At 47.4% G+C, this 21987-nt stretch overlaps 1 protein-coding gene across 1 annotated transcript; it reads right to left on the bottom strand.

The window, feature by feature from the left end:
* Positions 1 to 294: 294 nt before the first annotated feature.
* On the bottom strand, positions 295 to 6477 carry UQCR11 (ubiquinol-cytochrome c reductase, complex III subunit XI). Its single transcript, XM_075337868.1, has 3 exons — positions 6360 to 6477; positions 6142 to 6275; positions 295 to 462 (listed from the first exon to the last, which is right to left on the bottom strand). The coding sequence occupies exons 1-2, from the start codon at positions 6407 to 6409 to the stop codon at positions 6155 to 6157; spliced, it is 171 nt and encodes a 56-aa protein (XP_075193983.1). The 5' UTR covers positions 6410 to 6477; the 3' UTR covers positions 295 to 462; positions 6142 to 6154.
* Positions 6478 to 21987: the final 15510 nt, after the last annotated feature.

Below are 21987 nucleotides of genomic sequence, written 5' to 3' on the forward strand. Positions count from 1 at the left end.
ACTCACGGGAGACGTCCATTTTTTTCCAGCAGCATGCATGAGAAGGACCAATACAAATTTATGCGTATGTGAAAAACACGTGCAGCGCACGGATGGTATCAGTGTACAGTCCATGGAATGTATGTATTTAACATTGAAGAGTATAGAAGAATCTTTATTTATTTATCCATCTGTGAAAAACACTGATGGTAAAAAGTTACAGACTGCACACTGATACCATTTTTTCACATACATGTTTAAACAGACATTTAAATAAAGCCCTAAGGGGAAGAAGAAAAAAAAAACACAACACCAAACATTGTAACATATTTACAATCATGTAAAATGAAGATTTTAGAAATAATTTATAAACAATCTTCAGTTGTATTATCTGGAACTGTTTGTCAACAACTTGAATCGAAAACAACAAACAAGTCTCATAGCATCCAACTTCCACGTATGGATCAGGAACGAGTCAGTAATCTGTAAGAGAAAAAGAAAACCAGAAGACATTTTAACAACTAGCACTGGCAACACTTAATGGAATTTACTAGACAACATGAGTATTCTAGATGATCAAACCTTTTAATTAGCCCAAAACTATAAAAAAAAATATTGTAAAGGTAGTGAATCCAATTTTTACTGTAATCTAAATAATTTCACAGATTAAAAAGCAATATTTATTCTTATAGCATAAAGACAAACATTATCCCACAAACTAGACAATTACAAAAACACACATGTAAAGGACCTACAGGATGTCCTAGTTAAATTGATCCAACTATTATTCCATGACAGTAGTAGCGGACCAGCTAGATGTCCCTCAGGGAATCTGTCCACTACCTGTCAATGAAGATATAACAGGAAAGTTACACGCACCCTAGGGTTCAAGTGGGGACCCCCATTCCACGGCGGCTGTCCCTCAATTTTTCTCTTAAACTCCCTAACAGATTATAACATAACCTCACTGGACTGATACAATTACACAAATCCAGACGGTTGTTTATGGTATACATTACTCATCTTATGGGAGTATTTTAGGGCAGCATCATTGTGTTTTTTTCCCCTTATTGGTGCGCAGCAACACCTGGACATCCTATAGGCTGTGTGCGCACGTGTGCTTTTTCATGCTTTTACGCTGCGTTCTGCTCCGCAGCGTAAAAGCATGCATTCTGCGTCCCCAGCGCAATCTATGAAGATTGTGCAAATTCCATTCGCACGTTGCGTTTTAGAACGCAGCATATCGGCTGCTGAAATATTTTGCCAAATTGCTGCGTTCTAAAAAGCAACATGTCACTGTTGTGTGTTCCGGATGCTTTTCCCACTCTCTCTGTGGCAGAGCAAGCATCCATAATGCATGAATTCTGCATGCACAATGCTTTCAAAACACAGCTTTTCGGCTGCGTTTTGAAGCGCACATGTAGTGACAAACGCTGCGGAATAGAACGCAGAGACATGCGCACATACCCATAGTCTTGCTCCAAAAATACAGGGAATTCTCCAAGGCTCGACGCGTTTCCCCCTAATTATATGCTAGGGTTCATCAGGAAACGTGCATTGCACAATCGCCATTTCAAAATTAGACTACGTGTATGGCAGAGTCTGTTATCCAAGCCAGTACATGTGGCAAAAAACCCTAACGTTTAAGTCACTAGTCTAAAGGTACAGTCACACTAAGCGACGGTCCAGCGATCCCACCAGCAACCTGACCTGGCAGGGATCGCTGGAGCGTCGCTACACTGGTTGCTGGTGAGCTGTCAAACAGGCAGATCTCCACAGCGATCAGCCACCAGCCAACAGCGACGTGTGGAAGCGATGCTGCGCTTGGTAACTAAGGTAAATATCAGATAACCAACCCGATATTTACCTTGGTTACCAGCGCACACCGCTTAGCGCTGGCTCCCTGCACTCCTAGCCAGAGTACACATAGGGTTAATTACCCGATGTGTAGTCTGGCTATGTGTGCAGGGAGCAGGCACTGACAGCGTGAGAGCGGCGGACGCTGGTAACGAAGGTAAATATTGGGTAACCAAGGACAGGGCTTCTTGGTTACCCGATATTTACCTTTGTTACCAGCGTCCGCAGAAGCCGGCTCCCTGCTCACTGCACATTTAGTTGTTGCTCTCTCGCTGTCACACACAGCGATCTGTGCTTCACAGCGGGAGAGCAACAACTAAAAAATGGCCCAGGACATTCAGCAACAACCAGCGACCTCACAGCAGGGGCCAGGTTGTTGCTGGATGTCACACACAGCAACATCACTAGCAACATCGCTGCTACGTCACAAAAGTCGTGCCTCAGCAGCGATGTTGCTAGCGATGTTGCTTAGTGAGACGTGGCCTTAAGCCACCAGACAGGAGCCTTGCAAACCTCCTACAAGCTGGAATCCATAGTGTCTCTTGATTTGTAGGCACTATGCAACATCATGGCTGGAAGGTGACACACGTAGGGGTTTTTTTGCATGGCAATTTTAACTTTCTGTTGGTTCAGTTTTGGGGTAAATATGATTTTTATTACAACTATTCTGTCATGTCAACGTTGCCCCATCAAGCTCTAAAAGATGTTCCTATTGTATGCAGTTGGTATTGTGAAATCTGGTAGTTAAAAAAAAAAAAAAAGAACGCAAAGTGACCAATTATTTAAAAGGGCTGACCATGTGAAAAACAAGTCATTGCACCGTGCACTCACCCATTAGCTCTCATACGTTCCCATTATTAACCTAGACTGTATTTGATCATGTACATTTGAAGCGGGTGATTTATAAGTACGGTGGTTACAAAAACGAAAATCAAGTTTAATACGCTTGCCTGTACTCGCACATCTCCCGAGTACTTTTTCTGTATTGCAGATTCACCATAGAGATCCAGGGATATGGGCCTTTTCACACCTCCTAGATGAAACACCACACACCACTAAATTAAAAAGACCATATCTCTGGAACCATAAGGTGGATATTTTAACAAAGAATTTTAATTAAAAGAAAACAATACTCAGGAGAGCCGCGAGAGAAAAAACAACAGCAAAAACTAACCACTTTTGACCCAGGGACAGGTCCCCTTTTAAAGGGGTTGTCTAGTATTTGGTCAACCAATTGTTAAATGATGTAGGTGACTGGGTAAATTAAAAAAATCCTTATACTTCCCTCCAAGACTGGCTGTTTTAGCAATGTTAATACTGTCAAAGAACTCCTGGCACTATGTCACATGACGTCTGCCACATTCACACACTTCCGTCAGACTGAGCAAAGCAGCTCATCAGCAGACGGCGATTGGCTGTAATCATTATGTGACAATGTCATGCGAGTGCCCCTGAGAAGACATCGCTGTAATGACACTGGTATGGGAGGAAAGTATAAGGATTAAGATTTTACTTAAAGGGAAAGTGTCGCATTTTTTATTTTGTATTAATAAAGGTGATTATGAAAGCAAGTATTTTTAATACGAAATTAAACTCACTGTTTCCATTTAGTTTTTATTTAATTCTAGTGTTACTGAAGCAATGGGGGCTGCCATCATGGATTTGGGTTTGTAACGACAGTTACTCATCTACTTTATGGCAGCCCCAGGGCATAAACTCTGATAGTCGGACTCCGACTCTATACTTAACGCCGGGGACACACGGGGCACTAGTGCAATCCTCCCATGACACTCGGCTCCCGCTGGTAGCACAGCGGGAGCAGAGTGTCCCTGCAACTGAGGTCCGACTGTGCGGACGGGCGGGCTGGCTGGCTCTGAGGAGGGGCGGGCCGTATTTATTTCCCTCTCCTCCATAGCCGGCTATTGCGATTCTCGCTCTGCACGGGTGGTACACCGCTGTACCGCGAGTGCAGTGCGATTTTTTTTCTCGCCCCATAGACTTGAATGGGTGCGAGAGAAAGTCTCGCATAACAATCACAGCATGCTGCGATTGTTCTCTTGGTCCAATTAAGGCTGAGAAAATAATCGCTTATGTGCGCTGACACAGGCTAAAATTGGTCCGAATGGAATGCGATGTTTTATCGCACTCCACTCGCACCGTTTTTCTCACAGAGTGGCTTAGGCCTAATACAGATGAGCTCCCTGCTGTGACGTGGATGCGTCCCCTGGGCTGTCCAGATCACAGCAGAGGAAGGAGATCGGCGCCATCTTTGTGCAGCTCACAGTGTATGCTGCACTTTCCCCGTCACCATGTGTGAGTACCGGCCCCCCCTTTCCCCCACTACCGCTGCTACAGTCTCCAATGACACCCCCCCGCTCTCTCTCCCTGTGCTGTTGCTGCTACCCTCCCCCTCTCCTTGCTGCAGCGGGCATGCATGCAGGGCATTGGGGACGGACGAGCGGCAGAGCACGGCGGGCGGGCGGCAGAGCACGGCGGGCGGCAGAGCACGGCGGGCGGCAGAGCACGGCGGGCGGCAGAGCACGGCGGGCGGCGAGCGGCAGAGCACGGCGGGCGGCAGAGCATTGCTGGATCAGGGCGTGCAGAGCGCTATGTGGGGAGCACTATCCAGCTGTCCTTGGTGACACTTTTGACATTTTGGGCACCAACAAAATGGCTCCGCACTGTGACCCTAAATTTCCTCTTCCCTTAGCCTTTTGGAAACACCCAGATTGGAAAGGGGAGCTGTTGCGTCACACACAGGAGAGCAGATTCTGCCCACTTTTACTGCAGCTGTAATGTGAGCTAGTTCTACAGTAGCTCTGCAGCAGGATTTCAGCAGCTGCTCCCCCTAGTGTTTAAGGGTGGAAAATATCAAATTTAAAAAAAAAATTATATTTTGCTCAATTAAAAACAAATAATATTTAAACAAAATATTAATACTTTACATTTTATAATTTATTGAAATTTTTATTTGGACGACACCTTCCCTTTAAGAGTCTACAGCTTTTAAAGGTGGAGAACCACCACTTTACACTTTTTAAGATCAATTCAATAACTTTAAGGAGTTGTCTGCCAGGGCTCACTTTCCCGTCTGCACATAGTATCTGGTATTTTACTGAATAGGACAAGCTCACCTGTCCTCGCAGCTATGTAGCAACATAGCAGTGATGCAATGGCAGTAACCTCTGCTCTCAAGTAGAAAATACAGCTTGAGGTTAAAAAGCTAGAAGTACATGAACGAAACAGCTTCAAAACACAATTTCTCACTGCTGGATCAGTGCTTTGGGGTCATGACAAGGGGGATTTGCAGACCTCGGTGGCTGCGGACGTGCTCAGTTCCGGAGCTGCCCACTCTTCGGATAGTGGCCAGCCAGGTAATGCACATCCTTCTTCCCTTCAAATCAATAGCAGTCAGAAGTGCAGTACCCAGCTGCTACTAGAAGACTGGTCCGCTTTGGAATTGAGCATTTCCAGCCACAGGCAGCTGTGACAGCTGATCAGAGGGGGTGCAGGGTGTCAGACCTATCCAGAGGTTGTGGACAACCACTTTAAAGTACCACCAGTGTTTTGTTTTTTTTATTATCTTACTGCTGGAGTGGTTCTGTAAATATAAGTTCCCTGCCCCAGGTCTTATACGCACCTTCCAGAATCTTTATCTGTTTTGACCAATGCTCCCATCGGTGTCAAGCTCATTGTGACCTACCAGCAGCTGCAGTGTTTCATGGAGCGTGCTGGAGGTTATAAATCAATACAACTCTATGAGAGCTTCATTCTGGCTCTCACGTTGCATTGAGTGCTTCTGACTGGCCAGAATTCAGAAGTTAAAGTCCCAAGATGGTGCCGCAGGACTTGAGTGATGTCGAAAATAGGTGAAAACGCCACAGGGTGACTATAAGACTAGGGGCAAAGGACTGAGATTTAAAGCGCCACTCCAGCGGTGAATAGAAATAACACACTGGAGTGGGGCTTTAAAAGGTTACCCAATGATCATGATGTTTTATAAGGAAGAGGACGGAGTGCGGTAACGGGGAACCTTCGGCTATCCTGACATCCATTTAGTAAATAGTTTATTTTGCATGGTATAATCATTTCTTAAGATCTCTTAGAAATGTGCCTTACAAAGCCCCTCGACACTCCTGAACATTACGGCATAGATAACAATAGAACGATACATAGAGCTCTCAGTGCCTCCCAGCAGGTGAAATGGAAGGCTAGCCCCATGCTAGGAGTATGCTCGGTGCGTGCAGCCAGTAAGCGCAGGAGTCCTGCCAACAGCAGCTGTACCCTCGTCAGGTCAATACTTACTCCGAGCCTGGGCTCACTTGTCCTCCTTAAATTTACCACTGACGTAGGGAACATAATCCAGGAAAAGCCGCCAGTCCGTAGCCCACACCAGGCCCACTGCTCCCACTGAGCCCCATGTGAACAGTGTCGGAGCCCTGCAAAGACACATATTAGGGCCAAGGTATTCCCCCACACACACAGTGCCGCACACGACACGCCGCCGCCATCAAAGTCCTCACCAGTTCTTGGCTAGCTGCACGTAGCGCGGTCCCAGCACTTTGGCGATCATCTTTGTCGTGCTCCCTCAATGTGACCCACAGCTATCGGAAGTACCTGGCAAACACAACGCAGAGCCGAGGACCCCAGATATGGTGTCCAGAGCGCGCCTGTCTGGGGCCTCTCTCCTGAGCACTTAGTCACGTACTAGGTCTCTGTAATTCTGCAATTACAAGCGCAGATTTTCAATAAGGTTTTCTTCTTCTTCCTCCTTCTTTCTTTCTTCTTTTTCTTCTCTTCGCAGGCAATACTGAGACCACGTACAAGTCGAGAGGGCTTAAAGGGAACCTGTCATCAGATTTGTCCCCTATAACCTGCAGCCACCACCAGTGAGCTCTTATATATGCATTCTAGACTACTGTATATAAGATCCCAGGTATATAAGAGCCCAGGTCACTCTATATAATGTAAAAAACAGCTTTTATTATACTCACCTGGAGGGCGGTCTGGTCCAATGGGCATTGCTGGTCTCAGTCTGGCGCCTCCAATTTTCCGTCCATCGCCGTCCTCCTTCCCAGCTCTACCTGGATGACGAGTCCTACGTCATTTACACAGAGGCCTTCATTGCGCTCCGGCACAAGCACATATTAATCTTCCCTGATGAGGGCAGAACAATGTGCTGCAGGCGCGAGGAAAGTTCAAAGACCGCCCATACATGCGCATACCTCCCAACCTTCCCGGATACAGCGGGACTATCACGCTTTGCATTGTTTGTCCCGTTGCCACGGGCGGGACGGCCGTCTCCCGGGCGCCGCCCACCCACTCTCTCCCCGCCTCCCTGCTTTTCCCTCCTACCATCCTAACACGTGACGTGGCAACCGGCCGCCTCACTGTGCGGGCGACCGGCCGCCTCACTGTGGCTGCCTGCGTGTCCATGCTGGAGGCCCGCCGGCTGCCTGCGTGTCCATGCTGGAGGCCCGCCGGCTGCCTGCGTTTCCATGCTGGAGGCCCGCCGGCTGCTTGCGTATCCATGCTGGAGGCCCGCCGGCTGCCTGCTTGTCCATGCTGAATGGGTGTGGATGGGGAGTGGATATGGACGTGACTGTGAAATGGGTGTGGTTAGGGGGCGTGGCCTAAAAATTTGCCGCGCCGCTGCTGTCGCTGTCTTCCGGGGCAGATGGTAGTAGCAGCCAGGGATGGTATCGCTCTCCACAGGTAGAGAGGGCCCCAGGGAGGATGACGAGGAGAGTAGTGATGGCGGCGGGGAATGGAAGTACGGGTAATAAAGACTCAGAGTCTATAGCTATGGTTTCAGGTTGTTTACTCACTTTTGTACGATGCCACTCACCCAGGTAATACCGGTCACTTGCTATGATGGGCTCCGTCGAACCCGAATCCCTTTAGAGATCAGTCCGGTTTGGTGTTCGGTGGGTTTCTCCTTGTACCGCCTGTCTGTGGATCCGCTGGCTTGAAGCTACGAGAGGACCCTGGGTTTCATGAGATGTACTCTTGTCCCTATCTGCAGGTGCCGCGGTTCCAATGTGGGGACCGGCTTGAAGCGAGACCCCGGATCTTATATGGCACTGTGCTGTCGGGCGCTGTGTGGTCAGGGAAGCTTGAAACTTTCCCAGTTCAGGCAGATTCTGGAAAACCAACATGAAATATGATCTTCCCTAGGGTTCAGCCGCCCTGTGTGGCGTCGGTTCCAAGGGAAGCAGATTCACTCTCCCCACGGCAACCGTATGAACTTTCTCCTCCTTCCCACCAGAGCACCTGTGTGACACGTCTGCTCCGTTGCTCTCCTGCTGGAGAACTCTCTAACTGTTGTGTTGGCTCCTGACTCTCCCTACTGGCTGCACCTCCCCCCTCGCAGGTCCTAAGCTAGTGGGACTGGGGTCCCTGTTGAGGGCATCCTGTAAATGCCTCTCTGTTGGCAACCCCTTTATTACTCTACCCTAGCCCAGTACCCAGTGGGAACAGGGCAACCTGGTGTGTATTTGAGTGTGTAATGTGGTGAAACCGGGAGTGACCTCCTCAAGAAACGGGTTTAGCATTACACCCAATGTTGGGTGCAGTACCCTGTGGTGGTGATTGAAGCCTCAGGGGTGCCACACTCTCCTACACCAAATGACGGCACTCCTGGGCCACAGCAATTGAAAATTGGTACACTGCATTTTGTATATGCATTAAACAAATAACACTCTTCCCTTTATGGGAGGCTCCATCAATGAACGTTACAAACATATCAACTCTACACTGGTAGCATTATCAAAAGCATTTCAAATAGCAAAAATATCAAAACAATATCGAACATTTTCAAGTATTGGTTATAGCAGCATGCATTGTCATAAACCATTGTCATTTTAAAACTAGTGCAAACTTCAGGCATTTAAACATTCCTGTCAGCATATAAAACATTTTCATGTAAACACAATAAAGAGTGGCGATCGCTGGAGTCCTCTTGTGCCACTGGTCAGTGCACCGCTCCCGGTCACCAAACTTTCCTTGTTAAGTGCAAAAACACATTCAAGTATAAATAGGCAAGTGCAAATATGCAAATCAGCCTAATTCTGGTAGGGTGCACAATGGGTGCAACTATATACAAAGAGTTCCGACCACTGTCACTCCTGTGGCCCGGTTGTCCTTATTAAAATCCAAAAATTAACCATGGAAAATTACCGTTATTTACAGCGGAAAAATAAACTGAACACTTAAGCAGTTATTGGGAACATTCCTTACTGAACTGTGGCAGGAGGTCAGCTCCCAAGATTTGGGTGCAGAAGTCTTTGGTACCCGGTTTCTGTGGAGATTTGGAAGAAGCAGGGACTGGCACTGGACGCTCCGCTGCTGGAGAGACCAGCCGTGTAGCTGCCTCCTCCTGTCAACACAGTTCCATGTCCAGGTTGTACCAGCCTTGCTCTCCCTTGTGCCAAGTGTTCATTACCAGGTCTACGGCGAACAGTCCTCGACCAGGGTGGCCTCTATGGAGGCGGGAGGCGACATCAGGGTGGGAGACAAACACTTCTTTGGAAAGTCCTTTTTCCGCGATGAAGCCCCACCCCTGCTGTAGATCGAACGGGAGACCACTCCGGTCCGAATCTGGCCTCGGTCTAATGGGTGGCTTTTCCAGAGCCGTTGCTTTGCAGCAAGGTTCCGGGTTTCCATGTCTGCTAGCCGCTCCTGGCATACCCTCTCCTCTTTGGCTAGTTTGGAAAGGGTGGTCTGGCTAATGGCGCAGTCTCTGTCCTCTTGGTTGATGAACTCCAGGGACAGAGGCTCCAGCTCAGCGCAGCAGTCACCCCAAGTCATTCCCAGGGGATCGCCACCCCAAGCTCCCAATTCGGGCTCCGGGTTAAAGGTGATTAGATCACCTTCGGTGCAGGCAGCAGCACCTGGGTCATCAGCTGCTGGGGATGGTACAAATAGGTCAACAGCCGGAGGTTGTACAGCAACTGGTTCCTCCTCTGCCGTGTATCCAGCAGCCGGGTGGGTAGCTTGGTCATCAGCTACCAGGGGGTTGAAGGTCTGGTCTAGGGCTTCTGCTACTGGGGATGCTGGGCTGCTCGGTGGGACCTGAAGGGCGTAGCCAGTTTCAATGGCGACAGGGGTCTCTGTAGTTTCCACTGCAGACTCTTCTTCCTCCAGGTACTGTGATTCCAGTTCTTCATGGGCCCGCATGGCTCCCACCGCTCCCATCATGGACTCCTCCCATTCATGGATGGCAGCCAACTGCATCCTCCTCAGCATCTGCCTCACCCAAGCCACCTCCACCTCTATGTCCCGAGCGCTCCAGCACAGGGGTCGTACCGGAGTTGCCCATGACGGCCAGGGTTTGCCATTGCTGACACCCTGCACCCCAGGTGATCCCAGCACGTTCGACTCCTTTGCGCTCCAGGGTCTCACCCAATAAGTTTAGTTTCTTAATCCATTTGCACACCAGGAGGCAGGGCTTAGCTTTTCTGCCCCTCTCCTCATGTTAGTTTCGTTTTCCTCTTTTCCCGTGAGGGGGATGGGTCTTGATTTTTCGCGCCACTGTCCTTGCCAGCCCACGAAGGGCGGGAATTTTTTAACCCCTTCTTGTTCAATAATGGCTACTGGTCACAATTAAACAGTCTTTCAAGCACTCAGTCCATAAGGCGCACAGTACCCAGGTTTTTGGGCTGGGCACATTATCCTGTTTGTGACACGAAATGTAGCGCCCCACGGGGCAGGTGCATATTTAACCTACTCATCGCTGGGCCGTCGACTATCGAGGTCACTGGCGGCCTAGCCTGGCTCTGTTGCCCCGAGGCGTACAGAAGATGGCTGGGGAAGAATGATGGGGGTAGTGGTGAGGTGTTTGTCGTGACACCACCTGTGGTATACGGCCAGGGAATGGGCCGCCGCTGCGGTCATCCGGGGCAGATGGTAGTAGCAGCCAGGGATGGTATCGCTCTCCACAGGTAGAGCGGGCCCCGGGGAAGATGATGAGGGGAGTAGTGATGGCGTCGGGGAGCGGCAGTACGGGTAATAAAGAGTCAGAGTCTATAGCTGAGGTTCCAGGTTATTTACTCACTTTTGTACAATGCCGCTCACCCAGGTAACACGGGTCACTTGCTATGATGGGCTCCGTCGAACCCGAATCCCTTTAGAGATCAGTCCGGTTTGGTGTTCGGTGGGTTTCTCCTTGTAACGTCTGTCTGTGGATTCCGTGGCTTGAAGCTACGAGGGGACCCTGGGTTCACGAGATGTACTCTTGTCCCTATCTGCAGGTGCTGCGGTTCTGATGTGGGGACCGGCTTGAAGTGAGACCCCGGATCCTATATGGCACTGTGCTGTCGGGCACTGTGTGGTCAGGGAAGCTTGAAACTTTCCTCGTCCAGGCAGATTCTGGAAACCAACGTGAAGTATGGACTTCCCTAGGGTCCTGCCAACCTGTGTGGCATCGGTTCCGAGGGAAGCAGATTCACTCTCCCCACATCAGCCGTGTGAACTTTCTCCTCCTTCCCACCTGAGCACCTGTGTGGCATGTCTGCTTTGCTGCTCTCCTGCTGGAGAACTCTCTAACTGTTGTGTTGGCTCCTGACTCCCCCTACTGGCTGCACCTCCCCCCTCCCAGGTCCTAAGCTAATGGGACTGGGGCCCCTGTTGAGAGCATTCTGGAAATGCTTCTTTGTCAGCGACCCCTTTATTACCCCACCCTAGCCGAGTCCCCAGTGGGAACAGGGCAACCTGGTGTTTATTTGAGTGTGTAATGTGGTGAAACCGGGACTGACCTCCTCAGGAACCGGGTTTAGCATTACATCCAATGTTGGGTGCAATACTCTTTGGCAACTGAAGCCTCAGGGGTGCCACATCTACATACTGTAGTAAGGATCTGACCATACAGCTCCCCTCTAGACAGTTCACTACTGAAGTGACTAGGGTGGAGCTGGAGTGAGGTCCTCACGAGCATTTAGAAGGCTCATTGCAGAGCAAACTAGAATGGAGGTGATCACAAGAGCTCCTCATAGACTCCAATTTAGATGGCTTATAGAGCGGGAAAGAATGGAGATCATCAAAACAGCTGCTCATAGTCTCTAATCCAGTCAACGGATTAGGGGTGCTTCACACACAGCGAGCTCGCTGCCGAGATCGCTGCTGAGTCACGCTTTTTGTGACGCAGCAGTGACCTCATTAGCGATCTCGCTGTGTGTGACAATGAGCAGCGATCTGGCCCCTGCTGCGAGATCGCTGCTCGTTACACACAGCCCTGGTTCGTTTTCTTCAAAGGCGCTCTCCCACTGTGACACACAGATCGCTGTGTGTGACAGCGAGAGAGCGACAAATGAAGCGAGCAGGGAGCAGGAGCCGGCGTCTGACAGCTGAGGTAAGCTTGTAACCAAGATAAACATCGGGTAACCAAGGTGGTTACCCGATATTTACCTTCGTTACCAGCCTCTGCAGCTCTCACTGCCTGTGCTGCCGGCTCCGGCTCTCTGCACATGTAGCTGCTGTACACATCGGGTTAATTAACCCGATGTGTACAGCAGCTAGGAGAGCAGCCAGCGCTCAGTGTGCGCGGCTCCCTGCTCCCTGCACACACAGCTAAGCGGTGTGCGCTGGTAACTAATGTAAACATCGGGTAACCATACCCGATGTTTACCTTAGTTACCAGTCTCCGCAGCTTCCAGACGGCGGCTCCGTGCAAGCGCAGCGTCGCTTGCACGTCGCTGCTGGCTGGGGGCTGTTCACTGGTCGCTGGTGAGATCTGCCTGTTTGACAGCTCACCAGCGACCATGTAGCGATGCAGCAGCGATCCTGACCAGGTCAGATCGCTGGTCGGATCGCTGCTGCATCGCTAAGTGTGAAGGTACCCTTAAGCTGGTGTCACACATAACGACGACGACAACGACGTCGCTGCTACGTCACCATTTTCTGTGACGTTGCAGCGACGTCCCGTCGCTGTCGCTGTGTGTGACATCCAGCAACGACCTGGCCCCTGTTGTGAGGTCGCCGGTCGTTGCTGAATGTCCAGCTTCATTTTTTGGTCGTCACTCTCCCGCTGTGACACACACATCGCTGTGTGTGACAGCGAGAGAGCGACGAAATGAAGCGAGCAGGAGCCGGCACTGGCAGCTGCGGTAAGCTGTAACCAGCGTAAACATCGGGTAACCAAGGGAAGACCTTTCCCTGGTTACCCGATGTTTACGCTGGTTACCAGCCTCCGCTCTTGCTGCCAGTGCCGGCTCCTGCACTGTGACATGTGGCTGCAGTATGCATCGGGTAATTAACCCGATGTATACTGTAGCAAGGAGAGCAAGGAGCCAGCGCTAAGCAGTGCGCGCGGCTCCCTGCTCTCTGCACTGCGACATGTAGCTGCAGCACACATCGGGTTAATTAACCCGATGTGTGCTGCAGGAGAGCAAGGAGCCAGCGCTAAGCGCGGCTCCCTGCTCTCTGAACTGTGACATGTAGCTGCAGCACACATCGAGTTAATTAACCCGATGTGTGCTGCAGGAGAGCAAGGAGCCAGCGCTAAGCACGGCTCCCTGCTCTCTGCACATGTAGCACAGCGACGTTATGATCGCTGCTTCTGCTGTGTTTGACAGCTAAGCAGCGATCATAACAGCGACTTACAAGGTCGCTGTTACGTCACCGAAAATGGTGACGTAACAGCGACGTCGTTGTCGCTGTCGTTTAGTGTGACACCAGCTATACAGTACGGGCTAGATAAGGGGTGATCACAGGAGCTCCTCATAGTCTCCAATCTAGACAGCTCTTTACTGTGCAAGCTAGAATGGAGGTTAGCACAGGAGCTCCTCATAGATTCCAATCTAGTCAATACAATAGTACAGGCTAGAATGGAAGTGATCATAGGAGCTCCTCATAGTCTCCAATCTAGTCAACACATTACAATACAGACTAGAATGGAGGTGATCACAGGAGCTCCTCATAGACTCCAATATAGATGTCCCATTACAGAGCATACTATGAGAATGGAGGTGATCACAGGAGCTTCTGATAGACTCCAATCTACACTGTGTGCGGAATTATTAGTCAAATGAGTATTTTGATCACATGATACTTTTTATACATGTTGTCCTACTCCAAGCTGTATAGGCTTGAGCGTCAACTACCAATTAAGTAAATCAGGTGATGTGCATCTCTGTAATGAGAAGGGGTGTGGTGTAATGACATCAACACCCTATATAAGGTGTGCTTAATTATTAGGCAACTTCCTTTCCTTTGGCAAAATGGGTCAGAAGAGAGATTTGACGGGCTTTGAAAATTCCAAAATTGTGAGGTCTTGCAGAGGGATGCAGCAGTCTTAAAATTGCCAAACTTTTGAAGCTTGATCACCGAACAATCAAGTGTTTCGTGGCAAATAGCCAACAGGGTTGCAAGAAGCGTGTTGGGCAAAAAAGGTGCAAAATAACTGCCCATGAATTGAGGAAAATCAAGCGTGAAGCTGCCAAGATGCCATTTGCAACCAGTTTGGCCATATTTCAGAGCTGCAACGTTACTGGAGTATTAAAAAGCCCAAGGTGTGCCATACTCAGGGACATGGCCAAGGTAAGGAAGGCTGAAAAACGACCACCTTTGAACAAGAAACATAAGATAAAACGTCAACACTGGGCCTAGAAATATCTTAAGTCTGATTTTTAAAAGGGTTTATGGACTGATGAAATGACAGTGACTCTTGATGGGCCAGATGGATGGGCCAGAGGCTGGATCAGTAAAGGGCAGAGAGCTCCACTCAGGCTCAGATGCCAGCAAGGTGGAGGTGCGGTACTGGTATGGGCTGGTATTATCAAATATGAACTTGTGGGACCTTTTCAGGTTGAGGATATAGTGAGCTCAACTCCCAGACCTACTGCCAGTTTCTGGAAGATAACTTCTTCAAGCAGTGCTACAGGAAGAAGTCGGTATCGTTCAAGAAAAACATGATTTTCATGCAGGACAATGCTCCATCACATGCATCCAACTACTCCACAGCGTGTCTGGCCAGTAAAGGTCTAAAAGATGAAAAAATAATGACATGGCCCCTTGTTCACCTCATCTGAACCCCATAGAGAACCTCTGGTCCCTCATAAAATGTGAGATCTACAGGGAGGGAAAACAGTACACCTCTCGGAACAGTGTCTGTGAGGCTGTGGTGGCTGCTGCATGCAATTTTGATCGTAAGCAGATCAAGTAACTGACAGAATCTATGCATGGTAGGCTGTTGAGTGTCATCATAAAGAAAGGTGGCCATATTGGTCACTAATTTTTTGAGGTTTTGTTTTTGCATGTCAGAAATGTTTATTTCTAAATTTTGTGCAGTTCTATTGGTTTACCTGGTGAAAATAAACAAGTGAGATGGAAATATATTTGGTTTTTATTAAGTTGCCTAATAATTCTGCACAGTAATAGTTAAGGTGGTGTCACACACAGCGACGGCGACAACGACGTCGCTGCTAAGTCACCATTTTCTGTGACGTCCCGTCGCTGTTGCTGTGTGTGACATCCAGCAACGACCTGGCCCCTGCTGTGAGGTCGCTGGTCGTTGCTGAATGTCCTGCTTCATTTTTTGGACGTTGCTCTCCCACTGTGAAGCACACATCGCTGTGTGTGACAGCGAGAGAGCGACGAACTGAAGCAAGCAGGGAGCAGGAAGCCGGCGTCTGGCAGCCTGCGGTAAGCTGTAACCAAGGTAAACATCAGGTAACCAAGCGAAGTGCTTCGCTGGTTACCCGATATTTACCTTGGTTATCAGCGTCCGCCGCTCTCAAGCTGCCAGTGCTGCCTCCCTGCTCCCTGCACGTGTAGCAGGAGTATACATCGGGTAAAAAAGCAAAGGTTTGCTTATTAACCCGATGTGTACTCTGGCTAGGAGTGCAGGGAGCCAGCACTAAGCGGTGTGCGCTGGTAACCAAGGTAAATATCGGGTAACCAGCGAAGCATTTTGCTTGGTTACCCGATATTTACCTTAGTTACCAAGCGCAGCATCGCTTCCACGCGTCGCTGCTGGCTGGGTCGCTGGTGAGATCTGCCTGTTTGACAGCTCACCAGCGACCATGTAACGTCGCAGCAGCAATCCTGATAAGGTCAGGTCGTCAGTCGTGATCGCTGCTGGGTCGCTACGTGTGTCCCTAGCTTTACCTGCACAAACAGATATCCTCCTAAGATAGACAAATCTAAAAAAAAAACACTCCAACTTCCAAAAATATTAAGCTTTGATATTTATGAGTCTTTTGGGTTGATTGAGAACATAGTCGTTGATCAATAATAAAAAAAATCCTCTAAAATACAACTTGCCTAATAATTCTGCACACGGTGTAGTCACCTTATTACGTAGAAGACTAGAATGTAGAGGATCTCAGGAGCTCCTCATAGACCCCAATCTAGACAGCTCGATAGAATAGTAATGATACAACATATCAGACTCTCACCTACCTTGACAAAGTTCAAAAGGAACCTGAAGACCCACCTCTTCCGACAAGCCTATAACATGCCGTAACACTCAGTCCGCTATGGCACCGCATGACCATCTCTACCCTCAACTATTCTACCCTCACCCATCCCTTGTAGACTGTGAGCCCTCGCTGGCAGGGTCCTCTATCCTCCTGTACCTTGTTTTGATTGTGATTATTGTACTTGTCCATATTATGTCTGCCCCTTTTCACCTGTAAAGTGCCATGGAATGAATGGCGCTATAATAATAATAATAATAATAATAATAATGGAGGTGATCACAGGAACTTAATATAGACACCAATCCAATTGGCTCATTACAGTGCCGCTAGAATGGAAGTGATTCCAGGAGCTCCTCATAGACGCCAACCTAGGCAGCTCATTACAGAGTGGACTAGAATAGAAGTGATCACAGAGCTCCCATAGACTCCAAACTAGTCACCTCAGTACAGTGCAGACTACAATACAGTGCAGACTACAATGGATAATGTGAAAGGGTATTCACTTTATAGAAGGGGAATGTAGTGCAGATAGTGACCAGGGCACAAGTAATGAAATTGGGGGTGGTACGGGGGGAAGGGTTAGGACAGTTAATACAGTAAGCTGGAATACAGGTACAGAGTCATACGTAACGTGCATGTACACTAATGCCCGAAGCCTCACAAATAAGGTGGAGGAATTAGAATTAATATTGTTGGAAGAAAATTATGATATAGTGGGGATATCAGAGACATGGCTGGATGAGAGCTATGACTGGGCTGTTAATTTACAGGGTTATAGCCTATTCAGGAATGACGGAATGACCGTACAAATAAGCGAGGGGGAGGTGTGTGTCTATATGTAAAATCATCCTTAAAACCCATCCTGCGTGACAACATATGTCAGGGTACTGAGAATGTAGAGTCCCTATGGGTGGAGATAAGGGGGGGGAGAATGAATAATAAAATACTTATAGGGGTGTGTTATAAGACGCCGAATATTATGGAAGAGGTAGAGAATCTCCTCATAAAGCAAATTGATAAAGCAGCGAGTCTCGGAGAGGTAATTATTATGGGGGACTTTAACTATCCTGATATAAATTGGGGAACAGAAACTTGCAGTTCCAGCAAAGGAAATAGATTTTTGATAACAATGAAAGATAATTACCTTTCACAAATGGTACAGGACCCCACAAGAGGGGGAGCACTACTAGACCTTGTACTAACCAATAGGCCAGACCGCATATCAAATATACAAGTTGGGGGTTACTTGGGGAATAGTGATCACAAAATAATAAGTTTTCATGTATTCTTTAGTAAGATGTCTAGTAGAGGGGCTACAAGGACACTAAACTTCAGGAAAGCAAATTTTAAACGGTTGAGAGATGATCTTAGTGCAATAAACTGGGATGATGTACTAAGTAATAAAAGTACACAAAGCAAATGGGAGACTTTTATGAGCATCCTGAATAGGGCTTGTGCAGAAAATATACCCTATGGGAACAAACATGCTAGAAATAGGAGGAAACCCCTATGGCTAAATAGAGCTGTAAGGGAAGCAATAAAAGAAAAACAGAAAGCCTTAAAAGAATTAAAGAGGGTAGGTAGTGATGAGGCATTATATAAATAAAATATGTAAAAAGCAAATTAAGTTAGCTAAGTTTGAGACAGAGAGACTCATTGCGAGAGAAAGTAAAAATAATCCTAAAATATTCTTTAACTACATAAACAGTAAAAAACTGAAAAGCGATAGTGTTGGCCCCCTTAAAAATAGTCTTGGTGAAATGGTGGAAGGGGATGAGGGTAAAGCCAACCTGCTGAATGACTTTTTTTCTACGGTTTTTATACAAGAAAATGCCATGGCAGATGACATGACCAGTGATACTATAAATTCACCCTTGAATATTACCTGCTTAACCCAGCAGGAAGTACGCCGCCGCCTCGAAATCACTAAGGTTGACAAATCTCCGGGCCCGGATGGCATACACCCCAGAGTATTACAGGAATTGAGTTCTGTGATAGATAGACCATTATTTTTAATCTTCTCAGATTCCTTAATAACAGGGTCGGTACCGCAGGACTGGCGCATAGCAAATGTGGTGCCAATATTCAAAAAGGGGACAAAAACTGAGCCGGGAAATTATAGGCCAGTAAGTTTAACCTCTACGGTTGGTAAAATCCTTGAGGGTTTCTTGAGAGATGCTATACTGGAGTATCTCAAGAAAAATAACCTTATGACAGAGTATCAACATGGGTTTATGAGGGATCGATCCTGTCAAACTAATTTGATCAGCTTCTATGAAGAGGTAAGTTCAAGTCTGGACCAGGGAAATGCAGTGGATGTTGTGTATATGGACTTTTCAAAAGCTTTTGATACGGTGCCACACAAAAGGTTGGTACATAAAATGAGAATAATGGGGATAGGGGAAAATATGTGTAACTGGGTTAAAAACTGGCTAAGTGATAGGAAACAAAGGGTGGTTATTAATGGTACGTACTCGGACTGGGTCTCAGTTCATAGTGGGGTACCACAGGGGTCAGTATTGGGCCCGCTTCTTTTCAACATATTTATAAATGACCTTGTTGGGGGCATGCGGAGTAGAATTTCAATATTTGCAGATGATACTAAACTCTGCAGGGTAATCAATACAGAGGAGGATAATTTTATATTACAGGGAGATTTATGTAAATTGGAGGATTGGGCTGAGAAGTGGCAATTGAAGTTTAATGTAGATAAATGTAAGGTCATGCACTTGGGTAGAGGAAATAACATTTATGATTATGTACTTAATTGTAGAACACTGGGTAAAACAGACACAGAAAAAGACTTGGGTGTATGGGTGGATGGTAAACTTCACTTTAGTGGACAGTGTCAGGCAGCTGCTGCCAGGGCTAATAAAATAATGGGATGTATTAAAAGAGGTATAAGTGTTCATGAAAAAAATATAGTTCTACCTCTGTACAAGTCACTAGTGCGACCGCACTTAGAATATTGTGTACAATTCTGGTCACCGATATATAAGAAGGACATAGCTGAACTGGAGAGGGTGCAGAGAAGAGCCACCAAGATTATTAGAGGAATGGGTGGGCTGCAATACCAAGACAGGTTATTAAACTTGGGGTTATTTAGTTTGGAAAAACGAAGGCTTAGGGGGATCTAATCACAATGTACAAATATATGAGGGGACAGTACAGAGACCTTTCCAAAGATCTTTTTACACCTAGGCCTGCGACTGGAACACGGGGGCATCCGCTACGTCTTGAGGAAAGAAGGTTTAATCATAATCACAGACGAGGATTCTTTACTGTACGAGCAGTGAGACTATGGAACTCTCTGCCGCATGATGTTGTAATGAGTGATTCACTACTAACATTTAAGCAGAGCCTGGACGCCTTTCTTGAAAAATTTAATATTACCAGTTATGTATATTAGATTTTATGACAGGGTATTGATCCAGGGAACTAGTCTGATTGCCGGATGTGGAGTCAGGAAGGAAATGTTTTCCCCATTGGAACTTGTTTGCCACATTGGGGTTTTTTTTGCCTTCCTCTGGATCAACATGTTAGGCTACGGGTTGAACTAGATGGACTTAGAGTCTCCCTTCAACCTTAAAAACTATGATGATACTATGGATCACGAGCTCATTATAGAGTCCAATCTAGTCGCTTGATTATAGTAAAGGGCTAGAATAATAATAATCTTTAATTCTATAGCATCAACATATTCCGCAGCGCTTTAAATTCAGAGGTTCATATACAAACAATTATAAGTAACAATTATAGAAGATACAATAATTAAAGCAAAAATAACAAGAACCATACTCTAAAGCTGGGGTCACACTAAACGACAGCGACAACGACGTCGCTGTTACGTCACCATTTTCTGTGACGTAGCAGCGACCTTGTAAGTCGCTGTTATGATTGCTGCTTAGCTGTCAAACACAGCAGCCGAAGCAGCGATCATAACGACAAGCGTCGCTGTGCTGCAACATGTGCAGGGAGCCGCGCACACTGAGCGCTGGCTCCCTGCTCTCCTAGCTACAGTACACATCGGGTTAATTACACGATGTGTACTGCAGCTACATGTGCACAGAGCAGGAGCCAGCACTGGCAGCGTGAGAGCGGCGGAGGCTGGTAACGAAGGTAAATATCGGGTAACCACCTTGGTTACCCGATGTTTACCTTGGTTACAGCTTACCGCAGCTGCCAGACGCCGGCTCCTGCTCGCTTCATTTCGTCGCTCTCTCGCTGTCACACACAGCGATCTGTGCGTCACAGCGGGAGAGCGACGACCAAAAAATGAAGCTGGACATTCAGCAACGAGCGACGACCTCACAGCAGGGGCCAGCTCATTGCTGGATGTCACACACAGCGACAGCGACGGGACGTCGCTGCAACGTCACAGAAAATGGTGACGTAGCAGCGACGTCGTTGTCGTTGTCGCTGTGTGTGACACCACCTTTAAGAGCTTACAATCTACAATGGGGTGAGGTGGGAGTGACACAAGGATTAAGTACTTATTTACGATAGTTAAATTATCTCGCAGATAAAGGCAGCATGAGCCAGTCACCAGCCAATCTTTTTAATGCTTTTTTTTTAAATTATATTCTGAGAAATAGTGGAGGAGGTATATATGAATTGAATTTGATTAGGGAGGCTGATAGGACACCCTAAAAAGATGTGTTTCTAGGGAACGTCTGAAGCCAAGTTGTGGATCAGCTACTTTCTTGGGGTAGAGCATTCCAGAGGATCGGTACAGCTCAGGAGAAGTCTTGGAGCCGGAAGTGGGAGGTTTGGATTAGTGTGGATGTTAGTCGAAAGTAACTTGAGGAGCACAGGGAAGGGGTAGGGTGATAACCGGCTAACCGCTACTCGGATGCCTCTGCTCTGTGCCAGTTATTGCACTGGCTGCCCATATATCACAGGATCCAATTCAAACTGCTTGTTCTCACCCACAAATCTCTCCACAGTGCGGCACCCCCATACATCTCCACCCTCCTCTCTGTCTATCATCCCACCCGTTCTCTACGGTCTGCAAATGACTTTCGACTAACATCCACACTAATTCAAACCTCCCACTTCCGAATCCAAGACTTCTTCCGAGCTGCACCAAACTTCTGGAACGCTCTACCCCAAGAAGTTAGGACAAATCACAACTTACTCAGCTTCAGACGCTCCCTAAAAACGCATCTTTTTAGGGCGGCCTATCACACTCCCTAGCCAAACTAATTTAACGTAATCCCTCTACAACTTCTCAGAACATAACCCCACGTCAAACTCCATGGCACCCAAATGCATCTCAAGGCTCTGGCCTATTGGTCCAGGAAGCCATTATCTATCCCTCATTTCCTTGAGATGGCTGGATTGTTATTGTAAATAAGCACTTGTACCTTGCCCCTCCCCCCATCTCATTGTAGATTGTAAGCTCTCACGAGCAGTGTTGCCTTTTTTCCCTTTAAATATTGTATCTTCTATAATTGTTACTTGTTTGTATATGTTTATGTATATGATATGTATATGAGCCTCCTGAATTGTAAAGCGCTGCGGAATATGTTGGAGCTATAGAAATAAAGATTATTATTATTATTATTATAAACAGAGATAAGGGTAGAGCTGTAAGGGGGTGCCACGCTGGGAAGGGCTTTGTGGACAAGAATAAGCAATTTAAATTGGATCCTATAATGTATGGGCAGCAATAACAATAACGCATGCAGTTTTGATGCAATTTTTTGCCAGGAGATGCAGATTTGGTGCAAGA

The sequence above is a fragment of the Anomaloglossus baeobatrachus genome, chromosome 1 (genome assembly GCF_048569485.1).
Source record: "Anomaloglossus baeobatrachus isolate aAnoBae1 chromosome 1, aAnoBae1.hap1, whole genome shotgun sequence".
In the NCBI taxonomy this organism is placed as follows: domain Eukaryota; kingdom Metazoa; phylum Chordata; class Amphibia; order Anura; family Aromobatidae; genus Anomaloglossus; species Anomaloglossus baeobatrachus.